Genomic DNA, 27260 nt, shown 5'->3' with positions numbered 1-27260 from the left:
CAGCCAACTCAACCAAAGAAAAGAAAGAACAAGTCAGAATCACAAGGCCTATCTCCTTCATCCCGAGGCCGTCGGTGCCTGCGAGATAAGATGGGGTTAGGGCCGTGCCTCCATTTTGTCAGTAATGCCTAATACGGCTCCCAAAACTCCTCTGTACATGGGATTTTCCAGGCAAGAGTACTGGAGTGGGGTGCCATCACCTTCTCCCGCTTAGGGCCTGTAAACCCCATTTTTAAGAGAAACATGACTGAGGTCAGGGAAGCCTCATATGTAGGGTCTTTCAGTAATCAGGGAACAAGTCTTCCTAGAAAAGATTCATTTCAGTATTCCTAGACTGTGGTACTCCAGAGTTTAACACCACTGGGCACTGCATAATTTTAAGAGTCCTCTGGTGACTGGGAAGAGGGCTATTTGAAGAGAAGTAAAAGAGAAGAGGACCTTCCTTGCTCAGGAAAACAATGGAAAGTGTAGCCTAGACATTAATTCCCTTACAGCTAATTTTGTTGAAAGACCTTAGGGGAAATAGGTTTGTTCTTGACGGTGATCTACTTGACCTGACTATCATTTACACAGTTGCAGGGCTACAAGATACTGTCCTCGATGAACGTCCGTTTCCTCCCGGAAGAACTGGGAACCCAGGAGTCAGCAGCCCACAACAAACAAGTCAGCGACGACAAACAAGGGTCAGGGTTTGGGCGAGTGAGGAGCTCAAGGAGCTCTCTCCTCGCAGACAAGCGCAGCGAACTACGTGTCCCAGAATCCTTGGGTTCTCGCGTGAACTACATTTCCCAGAGGGGTATAGCGACAGTCCCTGCCCCGCCCCTCCTGTACCTACTTGGGGTGCCTGGCTTTTGCAGCTGGCGTGAGCAGCCACCCGGCCTGAGGTTGGCCCTGGTAGCACCTCGGGCGAGTCCAACCCCAAGCTGCTGTCAGGCTGTGGCAGTTCCGGAGCCTCCCGCCTGCAGCCCACGGAACCCCCAGAGGCCTAGGCGAGGTGAGCGGCGGAGGGTTGGCGGGATGCGGGAGGGAAGACCCGGCCTCGGGAGGATGCGGCGTCGGGGCGCGGGACACAGGCCCAGCAGGAGCGGGCTGGGCCTTTGTGGGCGCCAGCAGGCTGTGGGCCGGGTGTCCGGGCTCTGTCCGCCTGACGCCACCGCCTCCCACAGGCGTGCCCTGAACGCCACAAGTCGGACACTTCCTCCCTTTTGGCCGGACTCAGCCATCCTCCTGCTTCCTCCAGATAGGTTCCCAGCGCGCTACCTGCCCGGCTCCTTCCGGCGTTTGAATTGCTCTGGGCCGGCAGTAAACGTGAGAAAATAATTTCCTTCCCCTACCATCGCCGCGGCTCTCCCTAGTGACAGGCTTGTTTTGCCTGAGAAGTGAATCGCCGGCTTCCCCCAGTGGCAGAATCAGGACTGGAATCCAAGTCTCTGGTTGTCTGTACCTCGTTTCTCAAGACAGCAGCCTCCTCCGCCATAGGAGAACTGATCCTTTCCCTTTCCAAAGCAGTTTTCTCTAAAAATCTGGAAATTGTTTCCTTACAAGGAGGACGACAAGTTGGGTGGGAAGACTCAAAGTGCAGAAAAGTTGTCACATATGCATGCAGGGAGTTTAGAGCAGATGCCAGCCTCCCTGGCTGTGTGGACTGGGGCAAGTTGCTCCCACTCTGCCCTCAGTTTCCTGATCTGTAAAATGGGGGCTGACAGTGTCAACCGTGCTCAGTAATGCAGGTAGTGCCTGGCACTTCATGAGGCTCAAGGAGTTGCTGCCGCTGCTGCTGATTGAGTCCTAGGACGTTTTTCACTGAGCCAGGGAAAGAGCTGGGCCTGGAACAGGATGACCCAGCCCTTCTGTCTGGTCCTGTCTATCCCTGGCTGCTTCTGACTTCCTTCTCTGAGGGCACTTGGCATCATTCTCAGGGAGTGTAAATGATTCAGAGCTGCTGATTCAGAGGGGTGGAAAAGAGAAGGGGCTTCCTCCTGGCTCGCTTTGTCTTCCCTCAGATCTGGCTTCTGGAGACTTCACCCATCCTCAGGAGACACTGGCCAGAAAGAAGACATGGCTGCTGAACAGAGGGAAGCAAGGTCTCAGGTGAGTTCATTGTCATCTATAGTCTTAGGGACAGGTGGAGTTTTTTACCCTCAAAGTAAAATTCTCTATCCAATACAGTTTTCACCAGGATTTGGTGAAAGAACTCTTACAACTGGTCCACCGTGGTGGATGATGGGTTCAGTAGAGAATATTTGCCTTCCCCCTCCCCACCCCACCCTCCCCATTCATGTCTATTGCTTCTCTTTTTTTTCCCTAATAGATGCTCTTTTAGTCATTAACCTCAATTTACTATATGATTACTGGTTTGAGAAGTAAGATACCATATGTCTTATACCACTTGGGGTCAGAACAAACAAACATACACCCTTGGCAGAGTTCCTTTCTGACATAACTCCCTTTGCTCACTCATGTCCCCTCCCTACCCTTGGCCAGAATGCTTTTCTTTTTCTTTCCACCCCTGAGAATCCTCATACTTTCCAAGGCTTTGCCCAGTCCATAGTTTTTAGTTTTTTCTCCTTCTTAAGTTTCTGGATCATGCAGCTTGTTTCCATCACTGTCTTGAAAACTGATCTTGACCTGCCATTTTCGTCTTTATGCTGTGAAAATAAGAGTGGGACTCCATCCAGGTGAGCCAATGTGCAAATAAAGGATAACCATGTTGGAGGGGACATAGATGGAGTAGTCTCTTGACTCCAAGAGTAGAGAGAAGACTCCTCAGGAAGCAGCAGTGAGATTTCCATAGGATATTGGTAGTGGAGGGCAGGGTATACAGTGATTACTGAGTGGTTCTTTTGAGCTGTATGGCCAGGTTTGTGCCCGTCTTCTCTGTTGCTGTTCATGTGCCTCAGTTTCTTCACCTGTGAAAAGAAAACCACAACCATCCTACCTCCTAGCATAGATGAGAGGATCCTGGGAGTTAGTGCATGGAAAAAGTTTTGATCAGGGCCAGGCACATAATAGATGTTCAGTATGTGATGGTTGGGAGAAGGCAATGGCAACCCACTCCAGTACTCTTGCCTGGAAAATCCCATGGATGGAAGAGCCTGGTAGGTTGCAGTCCATGGGGTCGCGAAGAGTCAGACACGACTGAGCGACTTCACTTTCACTTTTCACTTTCATGCATTGGAGAAGGAAATGGCAACCCACTCCAGTGTTCTTGCCTGGAGAATCCCAGGGACTGCGGAGCCTGGTGGGCTGCCGTCTATGGGGTCGCACAGAGTCGGACACAACTGAAATGGCTTAGCAGCAGCTGCAGCGTGTGATGGTTGTGGTGGCTGAATGATATTAATATAATATATGATACTGTTATTGTTGGTAGATAGAAATGACTGTACAATGGCCTTCCTTTACTCATCCTCATCTAACCATAGTAGGTAATGTTGCTAGGGAATATCCCAAGGGCTTTAGCTTACTCTCACTGTTTTAGCAAAGTAGAAGTTATTACCCCCATTTTACACTTGCCGCTGAGGCTCAACAAAGTCAGGTAATCTGAAATCAAACCCAGGTTCTAAGTTCATGTTGGTTTTCGTCCAGTCATTCCTCTTGTACCTCTTTTCAGAACACAGGGCAAACCTAACCCCCAAGTTACCAGATCTGTCTGCAATGGGATATTGTACATTTTCTGGACCCATGAAATATGGTGATTGATCTTCTGCAGCTATGGCTAGGACCTGCCTTTGCACCTTTGGCTTGCTTGCTTCTAACGCTTTCACAGTTCATTTCAACAGAGCCAAGCAGCTCTCTTGCCCCAAATCTTCCCTGTCCCTGTGTATGAGTCCTATATGACATTTCTCCCTAACCTTACCTGCTGCCTGTACATGAGTACTGCATGGCTGCTGCTGCTAAGTTGCTTCAGTAGTGTCAGATTCTGTGCGACCCCATAGCCGGCAGCCCACCAGTATCCGCTGTCCCTGGGATTCTCCAGGTAAGGACACTGGAGTGGGTTGCCATTTCCTTCTCCAACGCATGAAAGTGAAAAGTGCAAGTGAAGTCGCTCAGTCATGTCCGACCCTTCAGGACTCAGTGGACTGCAGCCTACCAGGCACCTCTGTCCATAGGGATTCTCCAGGCAGGAGTACTGGAGTGGGTTGCCATTGCCTTCTCTGTATTGCATGGACTTGTGAATAAAACTCAGTGACAGGATGTTTAAGACTAGAGAGAGAATATACTCACCAAGTGCTGGGTTAAAAGAAAATTTCAGTTACTGTCTTGTCTCTGCCATAGATAAAGTATATGCCCTGGGTCTTATGTTCCTCATCTCTAAAACGAGGATTAAACTAGGAAATGGTATATAGTCTTGTCCAGCAACACTTGTTTCTTTCATTGCTCAAATTATTCATGCATTTTTCCTGTCTGCCAATTGGATTGTTATTTCTTTTGAGCACAAAGATCATTTCTTGTATCCCTCCCCTGTGCCAATAAATAATCTTATTATATGGCACTTCATGTTAATGTTAAAAAAATTCAGAAAATAAAAAATACATATATAAAAAAGAAAGTAAAATCACTCTTACCCCAACATCCCCTGGGCAAAATAATGGCCATTCCTTCAATTTTCTATGCACCTTTATTATTTTTTATGTATTTATGTATGTATGTATGTGTGTATTTTTCTTTTCTTTGCATTGTTCACTTAAGACTTTCTTTTCTCTCCTTGCTGTTCTCTGGACTTCTGCATTCAGTTGGGTATATTTTTCCCTTTCTCCTTTGCCTTTCACTTCTCTTCTTTTCTCAGATTTGTAAGACCTCCTCAGACAACCACTTTGCCTTCTTGCATTTCTTTTTCTTGGGGATGGTTTTGGTCACCACCTCCTGTACAGTGTTATGAACCTCCGTCCATAGGCACTTCAGGCACTGTCTACCAGATCTAATCTCTTTTAATTTTTCTTTTTTTTTTTAATTAAATTTTTATTTTTACTTTATTTTACTTTACAATACTGTATTGGTTTTGCCATACATTGACATGATAATATATACATAAGATTAAATTTACCACTTTAACCATTTTTGAGCATATAATTCATTGGTATTAAATACATTCACATTGTTGTATTACATCATTACTGTTTATCTTCACTGTATGAATTATCTCATTTATTTCTTAACCCTGTGAGATAGGCATTGAGAGGAAGTTTTGCAGAGCGGTTAAGTATGAAGCCTTGGATGTTCCCTGGATTGAAATTCTATCTCTACCACTGACCAGCTGTGATATTGTGACTTATAATATGAAGTATATATTTGGTCTTTGTCCTTGTTTCTGGTACATAATTTCCAAAACCCTTGTGATTTCCTAAGTGATTAGTAATAAATGATTTTTATCCCTGAAATTACTTCAGAGCAATGAAGGCAAAATGGATGTGCTTTGTTATTCATAACAAGCCCTTTCATTCACACCAGAGTTAATGAGGCGACTTTTGGACCCTACCTAAAGATGGGGACTAATTGCCAGGGAACCTTGATTAAAGGGTTGGAACTTACAGTCCTGCCCCTCTATGCTCCTGTTACCCACCCACCACCACCCTAGGAGATGAAAGTTGAATCAGTTGCTAATGGTCAGTTATTTAATCAATCTTGCCTATGTAATGAACCTTCATGAAAATCCAAAAGGGTTCAGAGTTCTTCCAGGTTGGCGAACATTTAAAGAGTCAGAGAGAATGGCAAATCCATAGTGCACCCCTTCCCTGTTCATCTCTTTCATCTGCCAGTTCCTGAGTTACATTCTTTTTATCATAAACCAGTAATCTAGTAAGTAAATGTTTTCCTGAGTTCTGTGAGCCACCCTGGCAAATTAATCAAACCTTAGAAGAGGGTTGTGGAAACCTCCAATTTATAGCCAGTCAGTCAGAAACACAGGTAACAACTTGGATTTGTGATTGACACTGAAGGGGGCCAGTGTTGTGGTACTGATCCTTTAACCTGTGGATCTGACACTATCCTCAGTGTCAGAATTGAGTATCATTGTAAGACACCCAGCTGGTGTTGCACAATTGCTTGGTGTATGGAAAACCCCCCACATCTAGTGTCAAAAGTGAAATAGTACTGTATTAAGAGTCAAAGAGACTTACAAGAGGAGTGATTTTTTTCCTTCATACCAGCTTGTGACTTGGATAAATTTCTCCTTTGCTTTCTCATGTGTAAAATGGAGACAATTTCATAGGGTTGTTGTGAAGACAAAATAAAGATTTATACTAAAGATTAATATAAAGCTCTAAGAGTAGTACTTGGCCTGAAAAAAGCTTTCAATAAATGATAGGTGTTTCACTTTCCATTGTTACTGTCTTCAAGTTTCAGGGAGCACAAAGATAGTGCCTTAAGTTAGGTAAACTAATCCCTCTCAGTGATTATTTCTGTTTCCATTTCTTTGCTGTTACTAGAACGATAATAAACATCCTATTATGTACATTTTTGATCAGTGTTCATTATCAAACAAATACAGTAATTGGAGCCTTAAAGAATATGCACATTTTAAAGCTTGTAATGTGGGTTATCAAATCGCCATCAGAAAGATTATTCTAATTGACACCCCCACTAATGGCATTAATACCGCCACACATCTTTTGTAGTGGTTAACAGGGCCTGGTTCATACTTCACGATGCTGCTGCTAAGTCGCTTCAGTCGTGTCCGACTCTGTGCGACCCCATAGACGGCAGCCCACCAAACTTCCCTGCCCCTGGGATTCTCCAGGCAAGAACACTGGAGTGGGTTGCCATTTCCTTCTCCAATGCATGAAAGAGAAAAGTGAAAGTGAAGTCACTCAGTTGTACCCTACTCAGTGACCCCATGGACTGCAGCTTACCAGGCTCCTCTGTCCATGGATTTTCCTGGCAAGAGTACTGGAGTGGGGTGCCATTGCCTTCTCTATACTTCATGCTACTCAATATATATTTGTCATAGGTCAGTTGTTCATTAAACAAATGATCTGGAAGTTTCACAACCCAAAATAGTATAGAAGCATTTCATGGTAGCCCGTCTACTACCCACTGCCACCTTTTTCACCCTGTGTGATGGGTGGTCCTGGCTGAGCTGGGATGGCTTGTCTCTGCAGGTGTCAGTGACGTTCGAAGATGTGGCTGTGCTCTTTACACGGGATGAGTGGAGAAAGCTGGCTCCTCCTCAGAGACACTTGTACCAAGATGTGATGCTGGAGAACTATAGTAATCTTGTCTCCTTGGGTAAGGAACTGTCCCCTGTAGATACAGAATTCAAAAATCTGGATACCTCAGTACCTGATTCCCTGGATAATTGCCCTGGGTCATTTAAAAACTTTATCTGAGGTGGGGTTTTTTTTTTTTTTTTTTTTTTTTCTGCCTTAGCACTGTACAAACTGGATCTCCATAAATAAATCCAAAAAACTTTTTCCCCCTCATAGGCATGGAACTGCCCCATGGGTGGGACAGTCTCCAGAGCTGCACATTAGAAATTCCCTCATTGTAGGCACTTCCCTTGTTTTCCCTCTAAGACTGAGCTATGATGTGTTCGTTCATCTCTTAACAGAGCATCCCTCAACCCTCTTCTTTGACCCAACACTTGCTTTTCTCAATTCTCTTTTACAGAGGTGAGCAAACTTTTTATTTAAAGGGCCAGGGAGTAAGTATTTTAGGTTTTGTGGGCCATATATGGTCTCTGTAACATATTCTTTTTTTTTTTCCAACCATTCTTTGCTCAAGAGCCATACATAAACAGATGGTAGTCTAGATTTGGCATATGAGACCCATAGTTAACTGACCGCTGCCATCTTTCAAAGGGGTCAGATAGTGTTTTCTTATTTTAAACAAGCTTCTTGATATATAATCCTTTCCATAGATACCTGTTACAAATGTTAATTTAGTCTGTATATGTAACAATGCATTTAACAGTGTATGCATATTCCCTCTTGTATAGAAAACTGTTTTCCCCTATTAATCAAGGCTGCACATTTATCATGCCTCACTGACATACAACTAAATGTTGTGTTGTCCCTTGCCTTTACCGTAACATACCCCCTGCCATCGTGGGGTCACAACTTAAGCACCCCACAGAAGTTCTTTGTATCATCCTTTGAGTTTTCTACTCAGATTTCAGATTCTTCTTTGCATCAAGGCAAAATCAAGTCTTTTTATTTTCTTTTTTTGCTCTATGAGCAGGACTCCTATTTCCCAAACCCAAAGTGATCTCCCTGTTGCAGCAAGGAGAAGATCCCTGGAAGGTAGAGAAAGAAAACCTTGGAGGCTCCTCTCTAGGTGAGTGAGTGGGGATTCTCTGCAGGCAGCAGTCTGGTAAATGAGTGGGTGTGTGACTTGAAGAAGATGGTTAGGGAAGTTTTTCTGGCTTCCCAGTGCCCAAGAAGTAGAGAAGGGATGCTAAGGCCCCCATTTGCAAGCTTCCTCTTTTTTCTCTGATACTTCACAGGTGAATCTCTCAGGATCTTTTTTCTTATTCTTTCCTAGTGTTTCAAAGGAGAGCTGCATTTTCAAGTATTCATTCAGCAAGCTTAGAGTATTGAAGGAACTGCAGCAGAATCATTCTGACTGAAACCCAGGGTCATGGGAAAAGAAAGATATGAGGAAGGAAATAGATTAGAAAGCCAGGTGGGGGCCACACTATGAAGCGCTTTGGTTCAGTTCTTAGGGATGGGAGCTGTCCATGGTTGACTGGAAAAAATTCAAGGATTTTAAACCAAAAAATTATATGGTCCTTGGTATTCTAGAAAAAATGGCCTCAGTCTGAGACACTATAGATAACCTCTGGTAAAATCATACCTAAAGATGCTGAGCGCACCTACACTGAGATAACACCACAGTCATAAAGAAAGAGCTCTGGTGGAGGCAGAGCTCCAAGGCATGTAAGGGACTAAAAAGCAAATTAGGGAGCATGATTATGACATGTCACCATTTATGTCTAGAGAAACTTACATGTATGTTTGTCTGTATGCGTACTAAGTGTCTTAAGTCCTGAGAGAAAAGTCAGGGAACACCTAACCTGGTAACTAGTTCCATTTGGATTAGGATTGAGAATGGACATGATGAAAAGTGACTTTATTTACATGTAATATAATTAAAATTTTCACAGAGAATATATTAAGTCCTTATTTTGTAATTTGAATTTAATAAGAATGGTCATTTCAGAAACATTGTTGGGCTTAGATTTGAAGTGAGGAAAAACTAGAGGTGGGAACCTTCTGGAGATTATTGCATAATGTAGGCAAGACATTACCTAGAAGGCACATGCAGTGGGTTCAGAAGGAAAAAATAGGGGCCCCTTTTTTAATGCTATAGGACAAGTTTGGTGTGGGATGGGTTTCATTTGAGATGTGAGCAAAATACAGGTACAGATTACCGGTAAACAGCTGTAGAAGAATTTACGAGTTGGAACTGAACAGGGAGGTCAGGGAGGCGTCAGTGTGAAAGTGGCATTTGCAGCCTTGAACTGAGCAGGTAAAGGAATAGAGGAGCAGACAAGAGTCCCGGGAAACCTCAGTGTTTCTGAGATGGGTTAAGAGGGAAGAATCTGTGATTGAGCCTGAGAAGTCACCAGCAGATGGACTGCAGGACAGGCTATATCCATCCCTAAAGCCCACACACCTTTAGAACACTTTCTTCCTAAGGTGAGATCATACAGGGTGAGATCTTCTGAGGTGGAAACCACACTTGTCTTTGTTTAAATCTTTTAAACGAATCTTTTGGGAGAAATACACTGATTTTGTGGGAATTTCTGGAGACCACCACAGAGTAAACAGAGAATTCAGGCAGCAAGGAACCAGTGGAGAGTTAGGAAGGATATTGGTCCCACTGTCAGGCGTGAGCTGAGTCTGGCATGAAAGATCAGAGGAAGAAAAGGAAGAATTGTTCCCTTTCCCTTCACCTCAGGAGACTCTGATCCATGAGGAGTTCCCCTTCCTGAGTGAAGTATTAGTTGGATTAAACTTAATAGAGAGTATGATCAGAGTCCAGAGCTGTCCACAGAGACCCCAAGGCCACATAGCAGAGATCTGGAGTCCTTCTCAGGTTTGGGAAGTTGAAGGAAAACTCTGAGTGGGTGTCTGGAAGAAGTAAAGACGTCAGGGCCAACCAGTGTGTGCGTTTCTCTTGATGCAATGAACTTCCTGTCTTTGGTCAAAGGTGGCAGTCAGATGGGGTGTCCTGGGAGTGCTGGCATGTATTGTGTCCCTCCTGCACCCCTGGTGAATCACCCCCTTCCTGAGCAAAAGTACCCTCGGAACAGTTTCCTTCCAAAAGGAACTCACTTCCTTGTGAGCTCAGGTTAAGGACCTGGATGTTTTTGGAAGCACTTCGATTATTAACTAGACCAGAGCCAAAAACCAACCCTGTGACAGAAAACAACCAGTGACAGAAAAGCTTATGCTTCCAAGGTAGGACTCCTAGGATCTCTGCTGCTGCTGCTGCTGCTGCTGCTTAGTCGCTTCAGTCATGTCTGACTGTGCGACCCCACAGACGGCAGCCCACCAGGCTCCCCCGTCCCTGGGATTCTCCAGGCAAGAACACTGGAGTGGGTTGCTATTTCCTTGTCCAATGCATGAAAGTGAAAAGTGAACGTGAAGTCGCTCAGTCGTGTCCGACTCTTCATGATCCCATGAACTGCAGCCTACCAGGCTCCTCTGCCCATGGGATTTTCCAGGCAAGAGTACTGGAGTGCTTCTCCGCCTAGGATCTCTAGTTGCCTCCAAATATGTTTTTTAAAATATTATTTTCACTTCAAAACTACTCACAAATAGGAAAAACAAACAAAAAGGGAAAACAAACTGTCATCCCTGGATCCATATGTTTTATATTGAGAGATAGGAGGGAATGGCTCAAAAGGTACACATCTCATCTGAGTCTCTTACTTAAGAAGTGAGTCCAAAGTCTATAATCAGTTTTCTGAAATATTATGTATATTATATGTGTGTATATGTGTATAATAGTGGTTCAGCCACTCAGTCATATCTGACTCTTTGACTTCATGGTCTGCAGCATGCCAGGCTCCTCTGTCCTCCACTGTCTCTTAGAGTTTGTTTAAACTCATGTCCATTGAGTCAGTGATGCCATCCAGCCATCTCATCCTCTACCATCGCCTTCTCCTATGCCTTCAATCTTTCCCAGCATCAGGGTCTTTTCCATTAAGTCGGCTCTTTGCATCAGGTGGCCAAAGTATTGGAGCTTCAGTTTCAGTATCGGTCCTTCCAGTGAATATTCAGGGTTGATTTCCTTTAGGATTGACTAGTTTGATCTCCTTGCAGTCCAAGGGACTCTCAAGAGTTTTCTCCAACACCACAGTTCAAAAGCATCAATTCTTTGGCACTCAGCCTTCTTTATGGTCCAACTCACATTCATACATGACTACTGGAAAAACTGTAGCTTTGACTATATGGGCTCTTTTGGAGAAAGATATCTCTTTTTTAATACACTGTCTAGATTTGTCATAGCTTTCCTTTCAGGGAGCAATCTCATTAGATTGTTGCTATAGCATGCAGTGGTGTGTATATATATATATATATGTGTGTGTGTATATATATACACACACACAGGAATAATGTGATTAAATCAACTTGAACATCTCATGAGTTTGGTTTACACCCAATGTAAAAATATTCTTTAATTCAAAAATTTAAAAACCCAATGATGATCTGGGTAAACAATTCCCTCCAATGAGAAAGTGCTTTTCTTGTCTTTTTCTCTTCCTCTGTGTATTTATGCAAGAATTCAGGGCAGATTGAACCTGGCCAGATGGTCAGCTGAGCAATCATTTGTGGGCTGCCTTCAACTTGCTGAGATCTGTTGGGGCTGCATCTGTACAGAGAGTAGGGGTCTTTTTCTAATTTGCAGAGAAGTGCTGTAGAGGATATAGGAACAATCTAATGAAAGAGCATGCAGTGGTTTTAAACAGTGGATTCCTTACAAGGTGAAAGTGTGTTTAATATGTTTAAGTTAGTCTTGTTCTTGTCCCCTGCCCTCCCCTCCTGCCACCAACATCTTTTTTCTTTGTAGCTGCTAGAATGGTCTATTTAAAATGTAGATCAGGTTATCTTACTCTTATGCCCAAAGCCTCCTGTGGCTTCTGTCACATAGACCACACTATAAAGCCCCCAGCATAGCCCTCAGAGGCCTCTGTGGTCTGGTTCTGGCTACCTTTTCACCTTCATCTCTTTCCTCTCTGCCCTTTGTTGGAGAACTCTCATCACCCTGGTCTCTTTGTAGTTTGTCAGGCAGGCCAAACAGGCTCGCACCTCAGGGCCTCTGCACTTGCTTTTTCCTCCCCTGGGCCATTTTTCTTCCTGGCAGACAGGAGTCCATATGACTCACTTCCTTGTACTATATAGGTTTCTGCTCAGTTGGCACTTGATCAATTAGTCAACAGCTCATCTGAACATGGTCTTTTATCCTCCACATTCTTTTTTCCTTCACCATACTTTATTTTCTCTGAGTACTCCTCACTGTAAAATAGTACATATTTATTTATTATCTGCTCTTACTCTGGATTGTTAGTTCCCTTATGCTGGATTGTCTTGTTTATTTCTTTCCCATCTCCTCAGTACCTAAAGTAGTGCTTGGTTAAAGTCAGCTTCCAGTTAGTGAATGCATGAATGACTTGGGTAGGTAGTGGTGACAGAGCTAGAAAAAAGGGAACCAGTTTCAGAGGTATTTGGCAGATAAAAGCAGCAGGACTTAGAGATGGATCAGATATGGAAGAGAGAAGAGATGGAGTTGTCAAGGATGCTTTGCTTGGTTTGTGGCCTATTCTGGGATGGACAGTGATATCATTCACTGAGATAGTGGTGCTAGGAGATCAGATTTGGGAGTTAGTATAAATATGGTTTTAGATGAATTAAATTGAATCATCTTTTGGTTGATCCAGTTATTCAAGTGAAGATGTCAAATAGTCTAGTAGATTTAGAGTTCCATCCCTCATAATATACACTGAGCATTAAATGTGAAGATTCTGTCACTAAAAGCTTAAGTTTAAGTTAACCTGTAGAGTGGATTCAGGGTACAGTGAGAGCAAGAAAGAGGATAGAACTCAATCTAGAGGAAACTGGCATTTCATGGCTAGTTAGAAATGAACCTGTAGGGACGATAAAGATAAGGTGTACTATAGAAGGAAACTCAGGAGTCTAGTGTCATTGAAGGCAAGGCTCATAAAGGATGGTATCAGTAGAGGTGGGGAAAATTAAATGAATTTGAGACTTATTTAGATGTTAGAAGAAACAAGTCTTGGTAATCGATTAACTGAGGGAGAAGTATGAAGGATGCCTTTTAAAGTTTTTGATGCAGAACTGGTGCCATTTATAGAAACAACACGTGCCATTTATAGGTTATACAGGTTGGAGGGAGGGAATAGTCATAAATTCAGTTTTAGGCATGTTGAATTTGAGCTGTCTTTGAGACATCTAATTGCTGTTTTGAGTAGGATGTTGTATAATCAGGTATGGAGAGTAGACAAGTCTTGCCTGGAATATGTCTGTAGATGAGCCTGGCCTGTGGAAAGGGTACTGGGTGAAAAGAATTGGGGGCCTAGGACTCAGCCCTGTGGAACTCCAAGGATTAAAGATCAGGTAGAGGAAAAGGAGTGCACAAAGGAGACTGAATAGCTGCAAAGGAAACTGAGGCTGCTGGACCGTGAGGAGAATGTGGAGGCGAGCTCAGGCCGAGAACTCTAGCAGCTGCCTACTGTAGCTTAGGCAAAGAACTTCTCAGTGAAAAGGAGGAGTCACTATCGGCTGCTGCTGAAACGTGAGTTAGGTGAGGACTGAAGAGCACATCTTGCTTCTTTCACATGGAGGTCATCGTTGCCTTAAAGAGAGTGGTGGTAAGAACAGAAGCCAAAAATGAGCCCATGAGAGGTGCGTGAGGAAATGAACACATGTAGGATACTATAGAAGGTGAGGTGTGATGAGGAGGCAGCAGCAGCAGCTGGCAGAGCTCTTATATGGAAATATAAATACTTATTTCTTTTTTTCCTCTGTCCACTCCAATTATATTATACAACATACGTTATTCTACCCCTTTCACTTGGTATATATTGAAGCTCTTTGCATGTCAGTTCATAGAGAGCTTTCTCACTCTAAGGAGTAGTCATGTGGTCTTCAGCTGGCTGTCTTCTAGGCAGAAGAGGTGATTTTGATTGTATGTGGCTTTGGGTAATGTTAACCCAGTTAATCCAACTATCCATCAAAGAAATCTGCTTGAATAAACTGGGTACATTCTCACCAAGAAATTCTTTGCAACCGTAAAAAGGAATGAAGGGAGATCTCTATAAATTCCATTGTGGGATGATAATATTAATAAGTGAGGAAAAGTGCAGATAGCAAAGAAAAGGAGATGCCAAAAAAGAAAAAGTGTGTATTTGCTTATAATAAAAAAAAAAAGAAAAACAAACAAAAAAGGATAAAAGCAGATCAGTAAAGAACCCAGCTGCCAGTGTAGGAGACACAGATTCCATCCCTGGGTTGGGAAGATCCCCTGGAGGAAGGCATGGCAGCCCACTCCAGTATGCTTGCCTGGAGAATCCTATGGACAGAGGAGCCTGGTGAGCTACAGTTCATAGGGTTGCAAAGAGTCAGACATGACTGAAGTTACTTAGCACGCACACACGTATCAATAAAAAAGGTTATCTGTAAGGTGAAAGAAGGAAAACAAAAAAGATGAAGAGAATAAGGACAGAATTAAATAAAACTGGAAAAAGTGTTCCATAAATATTAAAAGCAAAATGAAACAAATGACCCTAATAGTATATCATGTTGTTGGTTTAGTCACATAGAGAATTATCTCAATTGCCTTTAAATCACAGCAGTTTAAATAAAGATCCTTAGCGGTTTATATCAATGTTATGATTTATAATAAAAAATATATATTTGGTGCATGAGTGCTCAGTGTATCTGAAACTTCATGGACTGCAGCCCACAAGACTCCTCTGTCCATGGAATTTTCCAGGCAAGAATACTAGAGTGGGTTACTTTTTCCTACTCCGGGGGATCTCGCCGACCCAGGGATCAAGCCTGCGTCTTCTGCACTGGCAGGAGGATTCTTTACCCCTGAGCCGCCTGGGTGCAGTTCTTAAAACTGTGGGCAATCCTAGGTGATGAGAGTCCCAAAGGTGTCTTTGTTATGTTAATAATGTTTCTCTTGGACCCTACCTTAGAATGGGATTTGGTTTCCAGGACCAGTCATGTGATGAAAGGGTTGAAACTTTGGTACCACACCAGGGAGGGGAGGGGGCCTGGAGGTTGAACTAGTTGCCAGTGGCCAATGATTTAATTAATCATGCCCATGTAATGAAGCCTCCATAAAACCCCAAAAGGACAGATTCAGAAAGCTCCTGAGTTGCTGAACATGTGGAGATTTGGGGAGAGTGATTCACTTGGGGAGGGCATAGAAATTCCATGCTATTTCCCCATACATTGCCCTGTACATCTGTTCCATCTGGTTTTTCTCAAGGTGTATCCTCTTATAATTAACTGATGATCTAGTAAGCAAAAGTGAGTTATGAGCCACTATAGCAAATTAATCAAACCTAAGACGGGGGTCGTGGGAACCTTTGGTTTATAGCCAATTGGTCAGAAGTACAGATGAGTGAAGAGGAACTAAAAAGCCTCTTGATGAAAGTGAAAGAGGAGAGTGAAAAAGTTGGCTTAAAGCTCAACATTCAGAAAACGAAGATCATGGCATCTGGTCCCATCACTTCATGGGAAATAGATGGGAAACAGTGGAAACAGTGCCAGCCTTTATTTTTGGGGGCTCTAAAATCACTGCAGATGGTGACTGCAGCCATGAAATTAAAAGACGCTTACTCCTTAGAAGAAAACTTATGACCAACCTAGATAGCATATTCAAAAGCAGAGACATTACTTTGCCGACTAAGGTCCGTCTAGTCAAGGCTATGGTTTTCCAGTGGTCATGTATGGATGTGAGAGTTGGACTGTGAAGAAGGCTGAGCGCCGAAGAATTGATGCTTTTGAGCTGTGGTGTTGGAGAAGACTCTTGAGAGTCCCTTGGACTGCCAGGAGATCCAACCAGTCCATTCTGAAGGAGATCAGCCCTGGGATTTCTTTGGAAGGAATGATGCTAAAGCTGAAACTCCAGTACTTTGGCCACCTCATGCGAATAATTGACTCATTGGAAAAGACTGTGATGGTCGGAGGGATTGGGGGCAGGAGGAGAAGGGCACGACAGAGGATGAGATGGCTGGATGGCATCACTGACTTGATGAATGTGAATCTGAGTGAACTCCAGGAGTTGGTGATGGACAGGGAGGCCTGGTGTGCTGCGATTTATGGGGTCACAAAGAGTCGGACACGACTGAGCGACTGAACTGAACTGACAGATGATAACCTGGGCTTGTGACAGATGTCTGAGGAGGCAGGGGGAAGTCTTATAGAACTGAGCCCATAACCTGCGGGATATGATACTATCTCTAGATTTTAGTAGGAAATGGCAACTCCAGTATTCCTGCCTGGGAAATTCCATGGACAGAGGAGCCTGCTGGGCTACAGCCCATGGGGTCACAAAGAGTTGGATATGACTGAGCATGCATACTAGGTATTATAGATAATGTTAGAGTTGAATTGTAGGACATCCAGTTGGTATCCAAGAATTGTTTATTGATGTTTTAACCACCCCTGAGAAGCACATTGGAATTTGAGCGAAGAACATTTACTATCTTACAGGCAAAAATAACTTCAAACAATTATGTTGATTTTGGTAGATACAGTAAAAGTATGTGGTTGGGTTTACAGGTGGAATTCTTATCTTTAAAAGTATGTTCTGAAATAGTAATGAAATTATATAATAGGAATAATAATGGAAGAGATGTAAGGGAGTTGTATTGGGTTGGCCAAAAAGTTCATTTGAGCTTTTCCATAACATCTTACAGAAAAACCTGAGTGAACTTTTTGGTTTTCTCAGCCTGTTCCAACAAAGTACCATGATTGTGTGGCTTTAAGCAACAGAAAGTTATTGTCTCACAGTTTTGTGGGACCATGCTTTCTCTGAAACTCCGGATTGGGTCCTTCCTTGCCTCTCCCTACCTTCTCATGGTGACCAGCAGTCCTTGTTCCTTGGGTTGCAGCTGGGTCACTCCAGTCATGCTTCTGTTGTTATTTGGTGTTTCCAGGGGTATCTTGACATGATCTTTCTGTGCGTCCCTGTGTCCAAATTTTCCAATTATAAAGACACCAGTCATATTAGATCCCACCCTAATCACCTCATCTTAACTTGATTGAATCTGTGAAGTTACTATTACCGAATAAGGTCATATTCTGAGTTATTGGAAGTTAAGACTTCAACACATCTTTTTGGTGATACAGTTCTACCCATAACAAGGTAATAATTGTAAGAGCATTAGTAATTGTCGATGCTGGCTTGGCCATTCATTGTACAGTTCACTCTACTTTTGTACGTGTTGAACATTTTCTGTAATACAAAGCTTTAAAAATTAGAATTACAAACAATAAAATTTTTAAAACAGCATTTCTCTTTTTCATCAACATATAAACATTATGGAATACATTTTCAGATCTGTAGTCCTATCCCCATTGTGGTATTATGTATAATTCTCAGCTATTATGTATAATAGCTCCCTCAGTTCTCTGACTGTGGAAAGTCTTGAGACTTCAGATGCATGTGACATTTTTATAGGAATAATTTTAAATCTGACCACCTGTAGAATAAGGTAGGGAAGGATATAGGTCTGGAAAGTTGACTTGGGTTCAAAGATTTTAATGCTGCCTTTAGCCTTCACACTACCTCCATCCATCTAGCCTATGGCTAAGCCTTTAAAATCCCATTTTAGACATTTCTTCCCCAAACTTTTGACCACACCTGTATGCCTTCCCTGCTTGCACTCACTGAGGGTAGTTTGGATGCTGTTCTAAGTTCACATTTGTATCCATTTCTGTCTTGTGTTTTTGTTGTATAAATTATCACATTGCAATGTGATTGCCTACTCCTTTTATGTCTCTGATGCAAAATAGTGAACTCCTTCAAGAAGTTAACTGTTTCTTTTCATTACCAGATCTGGAATGTTTTGTGGATCATGTACCTAGGATAGAGCCTAACATATTGTAGGTGCTTTTTAAATATTTGAAGAATGAGTTAAATAAAGTACAATCAATGCTTTTTGAAATAAGAGTTCTATATAGTAAGAAGGTTAAATTTGGTAGGAAGTAATATTGGAAAGGTGAGAAACAGATCAAAGGATTGAAGGTCAATAGCAATAGTCACTTGGAGAAGGAAATGGCAACTCACTCCAGTATTCTTGCCTAGAGAATCCCAGGGACGGGGGAGCCTGGTGGGCTGCCGTCTATGGGGTTGCACAGAGTCAGACATGACTGAAGCGACTTAGCAGCAGCAGCAATAGTCCCTATAGAGTAAGAAGTTCCCGAACTTGGATGTATTAATGATGGTTGTTAGAAACATCTTAGTGATACAATTTAAGGGGATTTGATGACTGACTAAGCATGGAATACAGGAGAGAGAAGGTTCTGAGATGAAACTAAGAATTTATGGCAAAGGAGCTGAGGAGGTTATGATATAATTCAGACCTAGGAAGCACAGAAAGAAAAGTTTTAAAGGAGTGCACTGGTTTCAGATTTGGACAAACTGAATTTGAAGAAAAATACACAAATGGAAAATCTAGCAGGCAACTGGTAGTAACTCTCTAAAGTGTTTTGAGAGTCAGTATAATCATTGACATTGGAGGTATGGGAGTGGATGAAATCATGTGGGAAGAGAAGATTGAAGAGAGATGCACAGAGATTCATAAGCACCAAGGGAAGAGAATCTAGACCTAATGCCAGGTTTTAGTTGGGGTGGTAGTCATTGGCAAAATCACCTGGTCTCTAAACTTCTGACCTAAGTTATAGCCTTGTTTATGACATAGCTCAGGCCCAGGCTTGACTCTTGAGAAGAGCAGAAGTTGAATGTACTTAAGGAGACACATCTGTAGACTTTTCAGAAACTTTAAACAGATTGTAAAGAACAGTTGGGATGTCCACAATCCAGGACTCATGTCCCCTTCAGCAGGAAACATGTTTGGACTAAGGTATTGCCACTTGAAGTAGAGTGAAATGAGTTTCCCATTATTGGTATGGAACCTTGTAGCTGTAATTATTTCCATTAAAAAGTTAAAACTGCCCAAATCTGTTTTTCTATTCTCCTTTAAACAAAACTTTTCAAAAGCATGTCTATACTTGATGTTTCTCCCAGTGTTTCTTTTGTGCACTCAGTGGGTCTTTATTCCTGTTCCATGAAAAGTAGTTATTAAATCCCAGAGAGTCTCCATCTTGGCACAATCGGGGTTAAGTTTTTAGTTCTTAACACATACAGTCAACTAGCAATTCCAGTTCTGTTAGTAGGTGATAAGAATGCAGTCACCATATACCTTTAACTATTGCTTCACTATTATTTACCATTTTCTGTCTTGCTCACTGCACTCTAGTAGCCACACAGCCTCTTTGCTGTGTCTCAGAAGTCACCACACTTCGATATTTGCTGTTTCCTTCGCCTAGAAGCTCTTGCTTCACACATCCATATGGTTGTCATTTATTTACTTATTATTTGTCACACCTTCACACACACAGACACACACACACACACAAACAAAAATCCAAGGTATAAGCTCCTTAAAGACTGAAATTCTTAGTCATCACATTCTCTACATTCCCTAGAACTTTACCTGGCCCATAGTAGGCACTTAATAAGTATTTGGGAATGGAAAGGATGTCTCTAGCATATGAAAAGATAACACATACACACACGAAAAAAAAATGTAGGGCTCCAGAAATTGCATGTAGTTCAGCATACCTGGCAAGAAGCCAGGGGAAGGAGATGAGTTCCAGCCTGAACAAAGGTTAGATCATGACAAATTTTGTTCACCATGTTAAGTAGTCTGTATCTTATAAGTTGAAGATAAGTTGGAAGATCTTAAGGAAATTTGCAGCATGGTAAAATGTGAATTTTAGAAAGATTACTCTGTTACAATGTGGAGACTGAATTGGCAGAGAGCAAGACTATACAAAAAAATCTTCATGACCCAGATAACCATGATGCTATAACCACTCACCTAGAGCCAGACATCCTGGAATGAGTTCTCAAGTGGGCCTTAGGAAGCATCACTACAAACAAAGCTAGTGGATGTGATGGAATCCTAGTTGAGCTATTTCAAATCCTAAAAGATGATGCTGTGAAAGTGCTGCACTCAATATGCCAGCAAATGCAGAAAACTCAGCAGTGGCCAACAAATGTGGAAAACTCAACAGTGGCCAGAGGACTGGAAAAGGGCAGTTTTCATTCCAATCCCTAAGAACGGCAGTGCCAAAGAATGTTCACACTACCACACAATTACACTCATTTCACACACCAGCAAAATAATGCTCAAAATTCTCCAAGCCAGGCTTCAGCAGTATGTAAACCATGAACTTCCAGATGTTCAAGCTGGATTTTAGAAAAGGCAGAGAAACAAGAGATCAAATTGTCAACATCCACTGGATCATCGAAACAGCAAGAGAGTTCCAGGAAAAGCACCTACTTCTTCTTTATTTACTACGTCAAAGCCTTTGTGTAGATCACAACAAACTGTGGAAAATTCTCCAAGAGATGGGAATACCAGACCGCCTTATCTGCCTCCTGAAAAATCTGTATGCAGGTCAAGAAGCAACAGTTAGAACCGGACATGAAACAATGGACTGGTTCCAAATTGGGAAAGGAGTATGTCAAGGCTGTATATTGTCACCCTGCTTATTTAACTTACATGCAGAGTACATCATGCAAAATGCTGGGCTGGATGAAGCACAATCTGAAGTCAAGATTGCCAGGAGAAATATCAATAACCTCAAATAGATGACACCACTCTTATGGCAGAAAGTGAAGAAGAATAAAGTGAAAGGAGAATGAAAAAGTTGGCTTAAAATTCAGCATTCTAAAAACCAAGGTCATGGCATCCAGTCCCATCACTTCATGGCAAATAGATGGGGAAACAATCGAAACAGTGAGAGACTTCATTTTGGGGGGCTCCAAAATCACTGTAGATGGTGCCTGCAGCCATGAAATTAAAAGATGCTTGCTTCTTCGAGAAAAAGCGGTTACCAACCTAGACAGCATGTTAAAAAGCAGAGACTTTTGCTGACAAAGGTCTGTCTAGTCAAAGCTATGGGTTTTCCAGTAGTCATATATGGATGTGAGAGTTGGACTATAAAGAAAGCTGGGCACCGAAGAATTGATGCTTTTGAACTATGGTGTTGGAGAAGACTCTTGAGAATCCCTTGGATTGCAAGGAGATCCAACCAGTCTATCCTAAATAAAATCAACCTTGAATATTCATTGGAAGGACTGATGCGGAAGCTGAAACTCCAATACTTTGGCCACCTGATGTGAAGAACTGACTCATTAGAAAAGACCCTAATGCTGGGAAAGATTGAAGGCAGAGGAGAAGGGGATGACAGAGGATGAGACAGGTGGATGGCATCACCAACTCGATGGACATGAGTTTGAGCGAGTTCCAGGAGTTGGTGATGGACAGGGTAGCCTGGCATGCTGCAGTCCACAGAGTCGCAAAGAGTCGGACACGACTGAGCAACTGAACTGACTGAAGTCTAGAAGTGGTGTTGGTTGTTGTTAAGTTGACCAATCATGTCTAACTCTTTTGCAACCCCCATGGACTGTAGCCTGCCAAGATCCTCTGTCCAAGGGATTTCCCAGGCAAGAATACTGAAGTGGGTTGCCATTTCCTTCTCCAGAGGATCTTCCCAACCCAGGGATTGAACCCGTATCTCCTGTATTGGCAGGCAGACTCTTTATCACTGAGCCACCAGAATTAGGATACTATGGTAGAAACATTAAAGCATGAGAAGCAGGGTACCATTTAGGTACCCAACTCCAGTGCTCAAGAGCTCTAGTAAACTTGTTGGTCATAAAACAGCAGTCTTTACATACAGACCTATATAAAGGTATAGGTCTCTAACTAAGGCAGGGTCTCTAACTTTACATTATAAATGACAATCCACAATTTTGGAATTTTTCTGTCTTTTTCCCAGCACATATAGCCTGCAACCAACAGGGAAAGTACTCCAGTTTTATAACTGCCTCCCACTCTTCTACCCAAATAATGTTATTGAAAGTTGATATTTAGCAAGATTTAGATGGACAAGGAATTTGGAGGGTATGAACAGAAAATTAAAAAAAAAAAAAAAAAAAAACTCTTCTTTCCATAACAGTAAATAGGAAAGATGAGAGAGATTTTGAAAGAGCAGAAAGATTTTGTGATTGGCTAAGTGAAAAGAAGCTATTATTACACTAAATATACACTGTGGGCTTTTCCAGAAGATGTGATCCCTGATTGAATGAATGATTTATTGATACTTAGTTGTTGCTGTTTTTTAATGAGTGCTATTCTCACTTGCCCTGCATGGCAAATACCAGTGCCTTGGAAAAGAGGAAAAGAAATAGTAAAGACGGGTGCATATAAAATTAGTCAAAGATAATGTGTAGAGTGAAGGGAAAAAAATCCCAAACTCTAGAGAAAGCAATTTTTAAAGGGGGAATAGAAGAAGTTACCCATGAAGGAAACTGAGAAGTTGACTCTAGTAGAAGAAAAGAGAAAAGTAGAATATATTATGTTCACCAAGCAGAGACAATCTGTACACAGATTGTGAATGTCAAGTAGAAATGTCAAAATACAGTAAGATGCAGAGGAACCCTTGAAATGGTTACTCTAACCCAGGAGAAAATAAATAACTATATGTATACCTGTTCCCCTGGCAAAATTTAATATTCAGTTAGTTGCATCCTTACCCAGTTAAAATTTATTTAATTTAATTCTGTTCTTTACCATGTTATCATGTTAGCCCTTTTTACCTTTTTTATATTTGATCTTTGAGTCTTTTGTATGTTGCTTGCATAACCTCTCTTGCTTGATTCATTAGCAAGGTTACTTTTCTATCTTGCAGCCTTTAGTTTCATGCCTACCTGTTGTTACCTCAGTTCAGTTCAGTTCAGTCGCTCAGTCGTGTCTGACTCTTTGCAACCCCATGAATCACAGCACACCAGGCCTCGCTGTCCATCACCAACTCCTGGAGATCACTCAGACTCAATGTCCATCGAGTCAGTGATGCCATCCAGCCATCTCATCCTCTGTCGTCCCCTTCTTCTGCCCCCAATCCCTCCCAGCATCGGAGTCTTTTCCAGTGAGTCAACTCTTCGCATGAGGTGGCCAAAGTACTGGAGTTTCAGCTTCAGCATCATTCCCTCCAAAGAAATCCCAGGGCCGATCTCCTTCAGTTCAGTTCAGTCACTCAGTCGTGTCTGACTCTTTGCAACCCCATGAATCGCAGCACGCCAGACCTCGCTGTCCATCACCAACTCCCGGAGTTCACTCAGACTCACGTCCATCGAGTCAGTGAGGCCATCCAGCCATCTCATCCTCTGTCGTCCCTTTCTCCTCCTGCCCTCAATCCCTCCCAGCATCAGTCTTTTCCAATGAGTCAACTCTTCGCATGAGGTGGCCAAAGTACTGGAGTTTCAGCTTTAGCATCATTTCTTCCAAAGAAATCCCAGGGTTGATCTCCTTCAGAATGGACTGGTTGGATCTCCAAGGGACTCTCAAGAGTCTTCTCCAACACCAGAGTTCAAAAGCATCAATTCTTAGATTGATCTAATTCCTTCCTGTTTGAAGTGCCTCTGAAACCCTCTCATTGCTTCTGTATGTACTGTCCTGGAGGCAACTGCTATAAGTGTTTGAATCGTGTGTATGTGTGTGAAATTAATATATAAGTTATTGAAAGTATTTGACATTGTTCAAAAATTTATATATAAATTGTTGAGAAAGATTAATAGAACATTTTGTATATAATTCAGATGCCATTAGGAGGATCTGTAGGTTAAAAGGGCATGCTAATCTGCTTGCAAAGAATACTTAGGATAGAAAAGGAAAGTGAAATATATTTAGATATAGGTAGATAAATAGGTATAATTACATGTATAGAATATATATATATATATATATATGTACTGTGGTGAGTGCCTATAATAAGAGGAATGGACTGTGTAAACTCACAGTACCCCTGTGTTTACTATTTACAATAGCTCGGACATGGAAGCAACCTAGATGTCCATCGACAGATGAATGGATAAAGAAGTTGTGGTACATATACATAATGAAATACTGCTCAGCCATAAAAGGAATGCATTTGAGTCTGTTCTTATGAGGTGGATGAACCTAGAGCCTATAATACAGAATGAAGTAAATCTGAAAGGAAAAACAAATTTCATATATTAATGCATATATATGGAATCTAGAAAAATGGTACTAATGAACCTATTTTCAAGGCAAGAAGAGAGATGCAGACATAGAGAACAGACTTTGGACACAGCAAGGGAAGGAGAAGGTGGGACAAATTGAGAGAGTAGCATTAATGTATGTAGATTACCATGTGTAAAATAGCCAGTGGGAAGTTGCTATAGGCACAGGGAGCTCAACCTGGTGCTCTGACAACCTAGAGGAGTGGGATGTGGTGGGGGTTGGGGAAGGGGTTCAAGAGGGAGGGGACATGTGGATACTTATGGCTGATTCATGTTGTTGTATGACAGATGCCAACACTATTGTAAAGCAGTTATCCTCCAATTAAAAATAATACTGTTATTTTCTACAAAACAATTAAAAACACTCAGTTAACTTTTGAATGGATTCTGACTGATACAAAGGAATTTGGCATGAGGGAAAAGTGATGAAGACTTTCCAGATTATGAATGATTATACAAATAAGAGAAATCTCATGAAGATAATTTAAAATTCTGTCATGGGCTTTGGACTCTGATCCCAGACTGCCTTTTCCAATTTATGGCTCCCCTTTTAATCCTTCTCCATTTTTCCATTAACTGATTCTCCTGGTCACTCTTACACTCACCCTCTTTAAATGGGTTTGTTTAGTATTTTCTCCACCCTCTTGTTTTCAGCTTCTATTGGCTTATTTCTCTGTACTGCTTAATTAAATCTCCTAAGTTTTTCTTATTATCTTTTGGCCAGATATTGAGACCTTATTTGAATACCATCAATATTCAGTCTATACATTTAGTAGCCAAATGATGTATCACATGAAACATTTTCAGTTTTTTCTCTCCTCTCCAGGATGGAAGAACAGTTATAAAACCACAAAGTCAACTCAAACACAAGGTCATTCATTTCAGGAACTGATAATGAAAAGATCCAAAAGGAGTGGACCCTGGGACTTCAAATCAGAAAAACCCTGCAGATATGAAGGCAGATTAGAGAAAATGCAGGAGAAAAAAGAAAGTGTGCAGATAGTTTCAGTCACTCACAAGAAAATCCTCACTATAGAGAGAAAACATAAAAATACTCAATTTGGGCAAAACTTGAGCCCAAAGTCAGTCTTTTTTAGGCAACAGGTGATCCCAAGAGAAAAAGCCCCACCAAAATGTGAAATACAAGGAAACAGCTTCAAACAAAATTTCAGTTTATTTAATCAACAAAAAACCAACACAGCTGGGAAACGTTATAAATGTAGTATGTGTGAGAAAACTTTCATAAATACTTCATCCCTTCGTAAACATGAAAAAAACCACAGTGGAGAGAAATTATTTAAATGTAAAGACTGTTCAAAAGCCTTTAATCAAAGTTCAGCACTTATTCAACATCAAATAACTCATACTGGAGAGAAACCCTATATATGTAAAGAATGTGGGAAAGCCTTCACTCTCAGTACATCCCTTTATAAACACTTAAGAACACATACTGTGGAGAAATCCTATAGGTGTAAAGAATGTGGTAAATCCTTCAGCAGAAGATCAGGCCTTTTTATACATCAAAAAATCCATGCTGGAGAAAACCCCTATAAATATAATCCAGGTAGGAAAGCATCTAGTTGCAGTACATCCCTTTCTGGATGTCAGAGAATTCATTCCAGAAAAAAGTCCTACTTATGTAATGAATGTGGTAATACCTTTAAGTCTAGTTCATCCCTTCGTTATCATCAGAGAATTCACACAGGAGAGAAACCTTTTAAATGTAGTGAGTGTGGGAGAGCCTTCAGTCAGAGTGCATCTCTTATTCAACATGAAAGAATTCACACTGGAGAAAAGCCTTACAGATGTAATGAATGTGGAAAAGGCTTCACTTCTATTTCACGACTTAATAGACACCGAATAATTCATACTGGTGAGAAGTTTTATAATTGTAATGAATGTGGTAAAGCCTTAAGTTCCCACTCAACACTTATTATTCATGAAAGAATTCATACTGGAGAGAAACCATGTAAATGTAAAGTGTGTGGGAAAGCCTTCAGACAAAGTTCAGCTCTCATTCAACATCAGAGAATGCACACTGGAGAAAGACCCTATAAATGCAACGAGTGTGGAAAAACATTCAGATGTAACTCATCCCTTAGTAATCATCAGAGAATTCACACTGGAGAGAAACCATATCGATGTGAAGAATGTGGGATATCTTTTGGCCAAAGTTCAGCTCTTATTCAACATCGGCGGATTCATACAGGAGAGAAACCCTTCAAATGTAATACATGTGGGAAAACTTTTAGACAAAGCTCATCACGTATTGCCCATCAGAGAATTCATACTGGAGAGAAACCCTATGAATGTAATACATGCGGGAAACTTTTCAATCACAGGTCATCTCTTACTAATCATTATAAAATTCATATTGAAGAGAACCCTTAGGAAGTAGAGTTGCATGTTTCTAAAACCAAAGCTTACCAGAATACATGAGAGTGATATAATAAATGTAATGGATATGAAAAACCTTTCTATAGTTTAGTCCTCATCAGATAATAAGTCCTAAGGACAAACCTATGAAATGCATAATAAGGAAGCCTGTCAGACAGTTTGTAATAACCTAAAATGAAGAATCCCTGACTGGAGACATTGACTTTGGGCATTTGTAAAATAATTGTTTTCTTTCTACAGCAGTGTAGTCTGTCTGTCATATGTAATTGTTATAAGCATCTAGGTGATGAGGGGAGGTGTGCACTCGATTTCCCATGGAAATAAATAAAATGTTAATGCTTTTTTAAATAACTGACATTGTAATAGCATATAACAGATGTGGTTAAAGAAATTATACTTTTTTTAGAAAAAAGGACCAAATAAAAGATAAAAATAAACTGTAAACTACCTCTCAATTTCTGGGGTTTGTCCTTTTCCTGACTTGCTGTCAAACTTTGTGCATGGATTTCATTTAAAAATAGAAATAAAAGTCTGTTCTCTTCTTC

At 41.5% G+C, this 27260-nt stretch overlaps 1 protein-coding gene across 6 annotated transcripts; it reads left to right on the top strand.

The window, feature by feature from the left end:
- The first annotated feature begins 833 nt into the window (after positions 1-833).
- ZNF354A (zinc finger protein 354A) lies at positions 834-27260 on the top strand. Of its 6 annotated transcripts, XM_060415720.1 has the most exons (6): positions 834-994; positions 1167-1308; positions 2004-2091; positions 7098-7224; positions 8176-8271; positions 25145-27260. In XM_060415720.1, the coding sequence occupies exons 3-6, from the start codon at positions 2059-2061 to the stop codon at positions 26707-26709; spliced, it is 1821 nt and encodes a 606-aa protein (XP_060271703.1). In that variant the 5' UTR covers positions 834-994; positions 1167-1308; positions 2004-2058; the 3' UTR covers positions 26710-27260. The 6 variants fall into 6 exon arrangements, with proteins under 6 accessions (XP_060271703.1, XP_004008778.3, XP_027825847.2 ...); XM_004008729.6 differs by lacking the exon at positions 1167-1308; XM_027970046.3 differs by having other exon boundaries at positions 1167-2091.

Source organism: Ovis aries, chromosome 5, assembly GCF_016772045.2.
Source record: "Ovis aries strain OAR_USU_Benz2616 breed Rambouillet chromosome 5, ARS-UI_Ramb_v3.0, whole genome shotgun sequence".
Lineage (NCBI taxonomy): Eukaryota > Metazoa > Chordata > Mammalia > Artiodactyla > Bovidae > Ovis > Ovis aries.
This window is presented reverse-complemented; position numbering and strand designations above follow the sequence as displayed.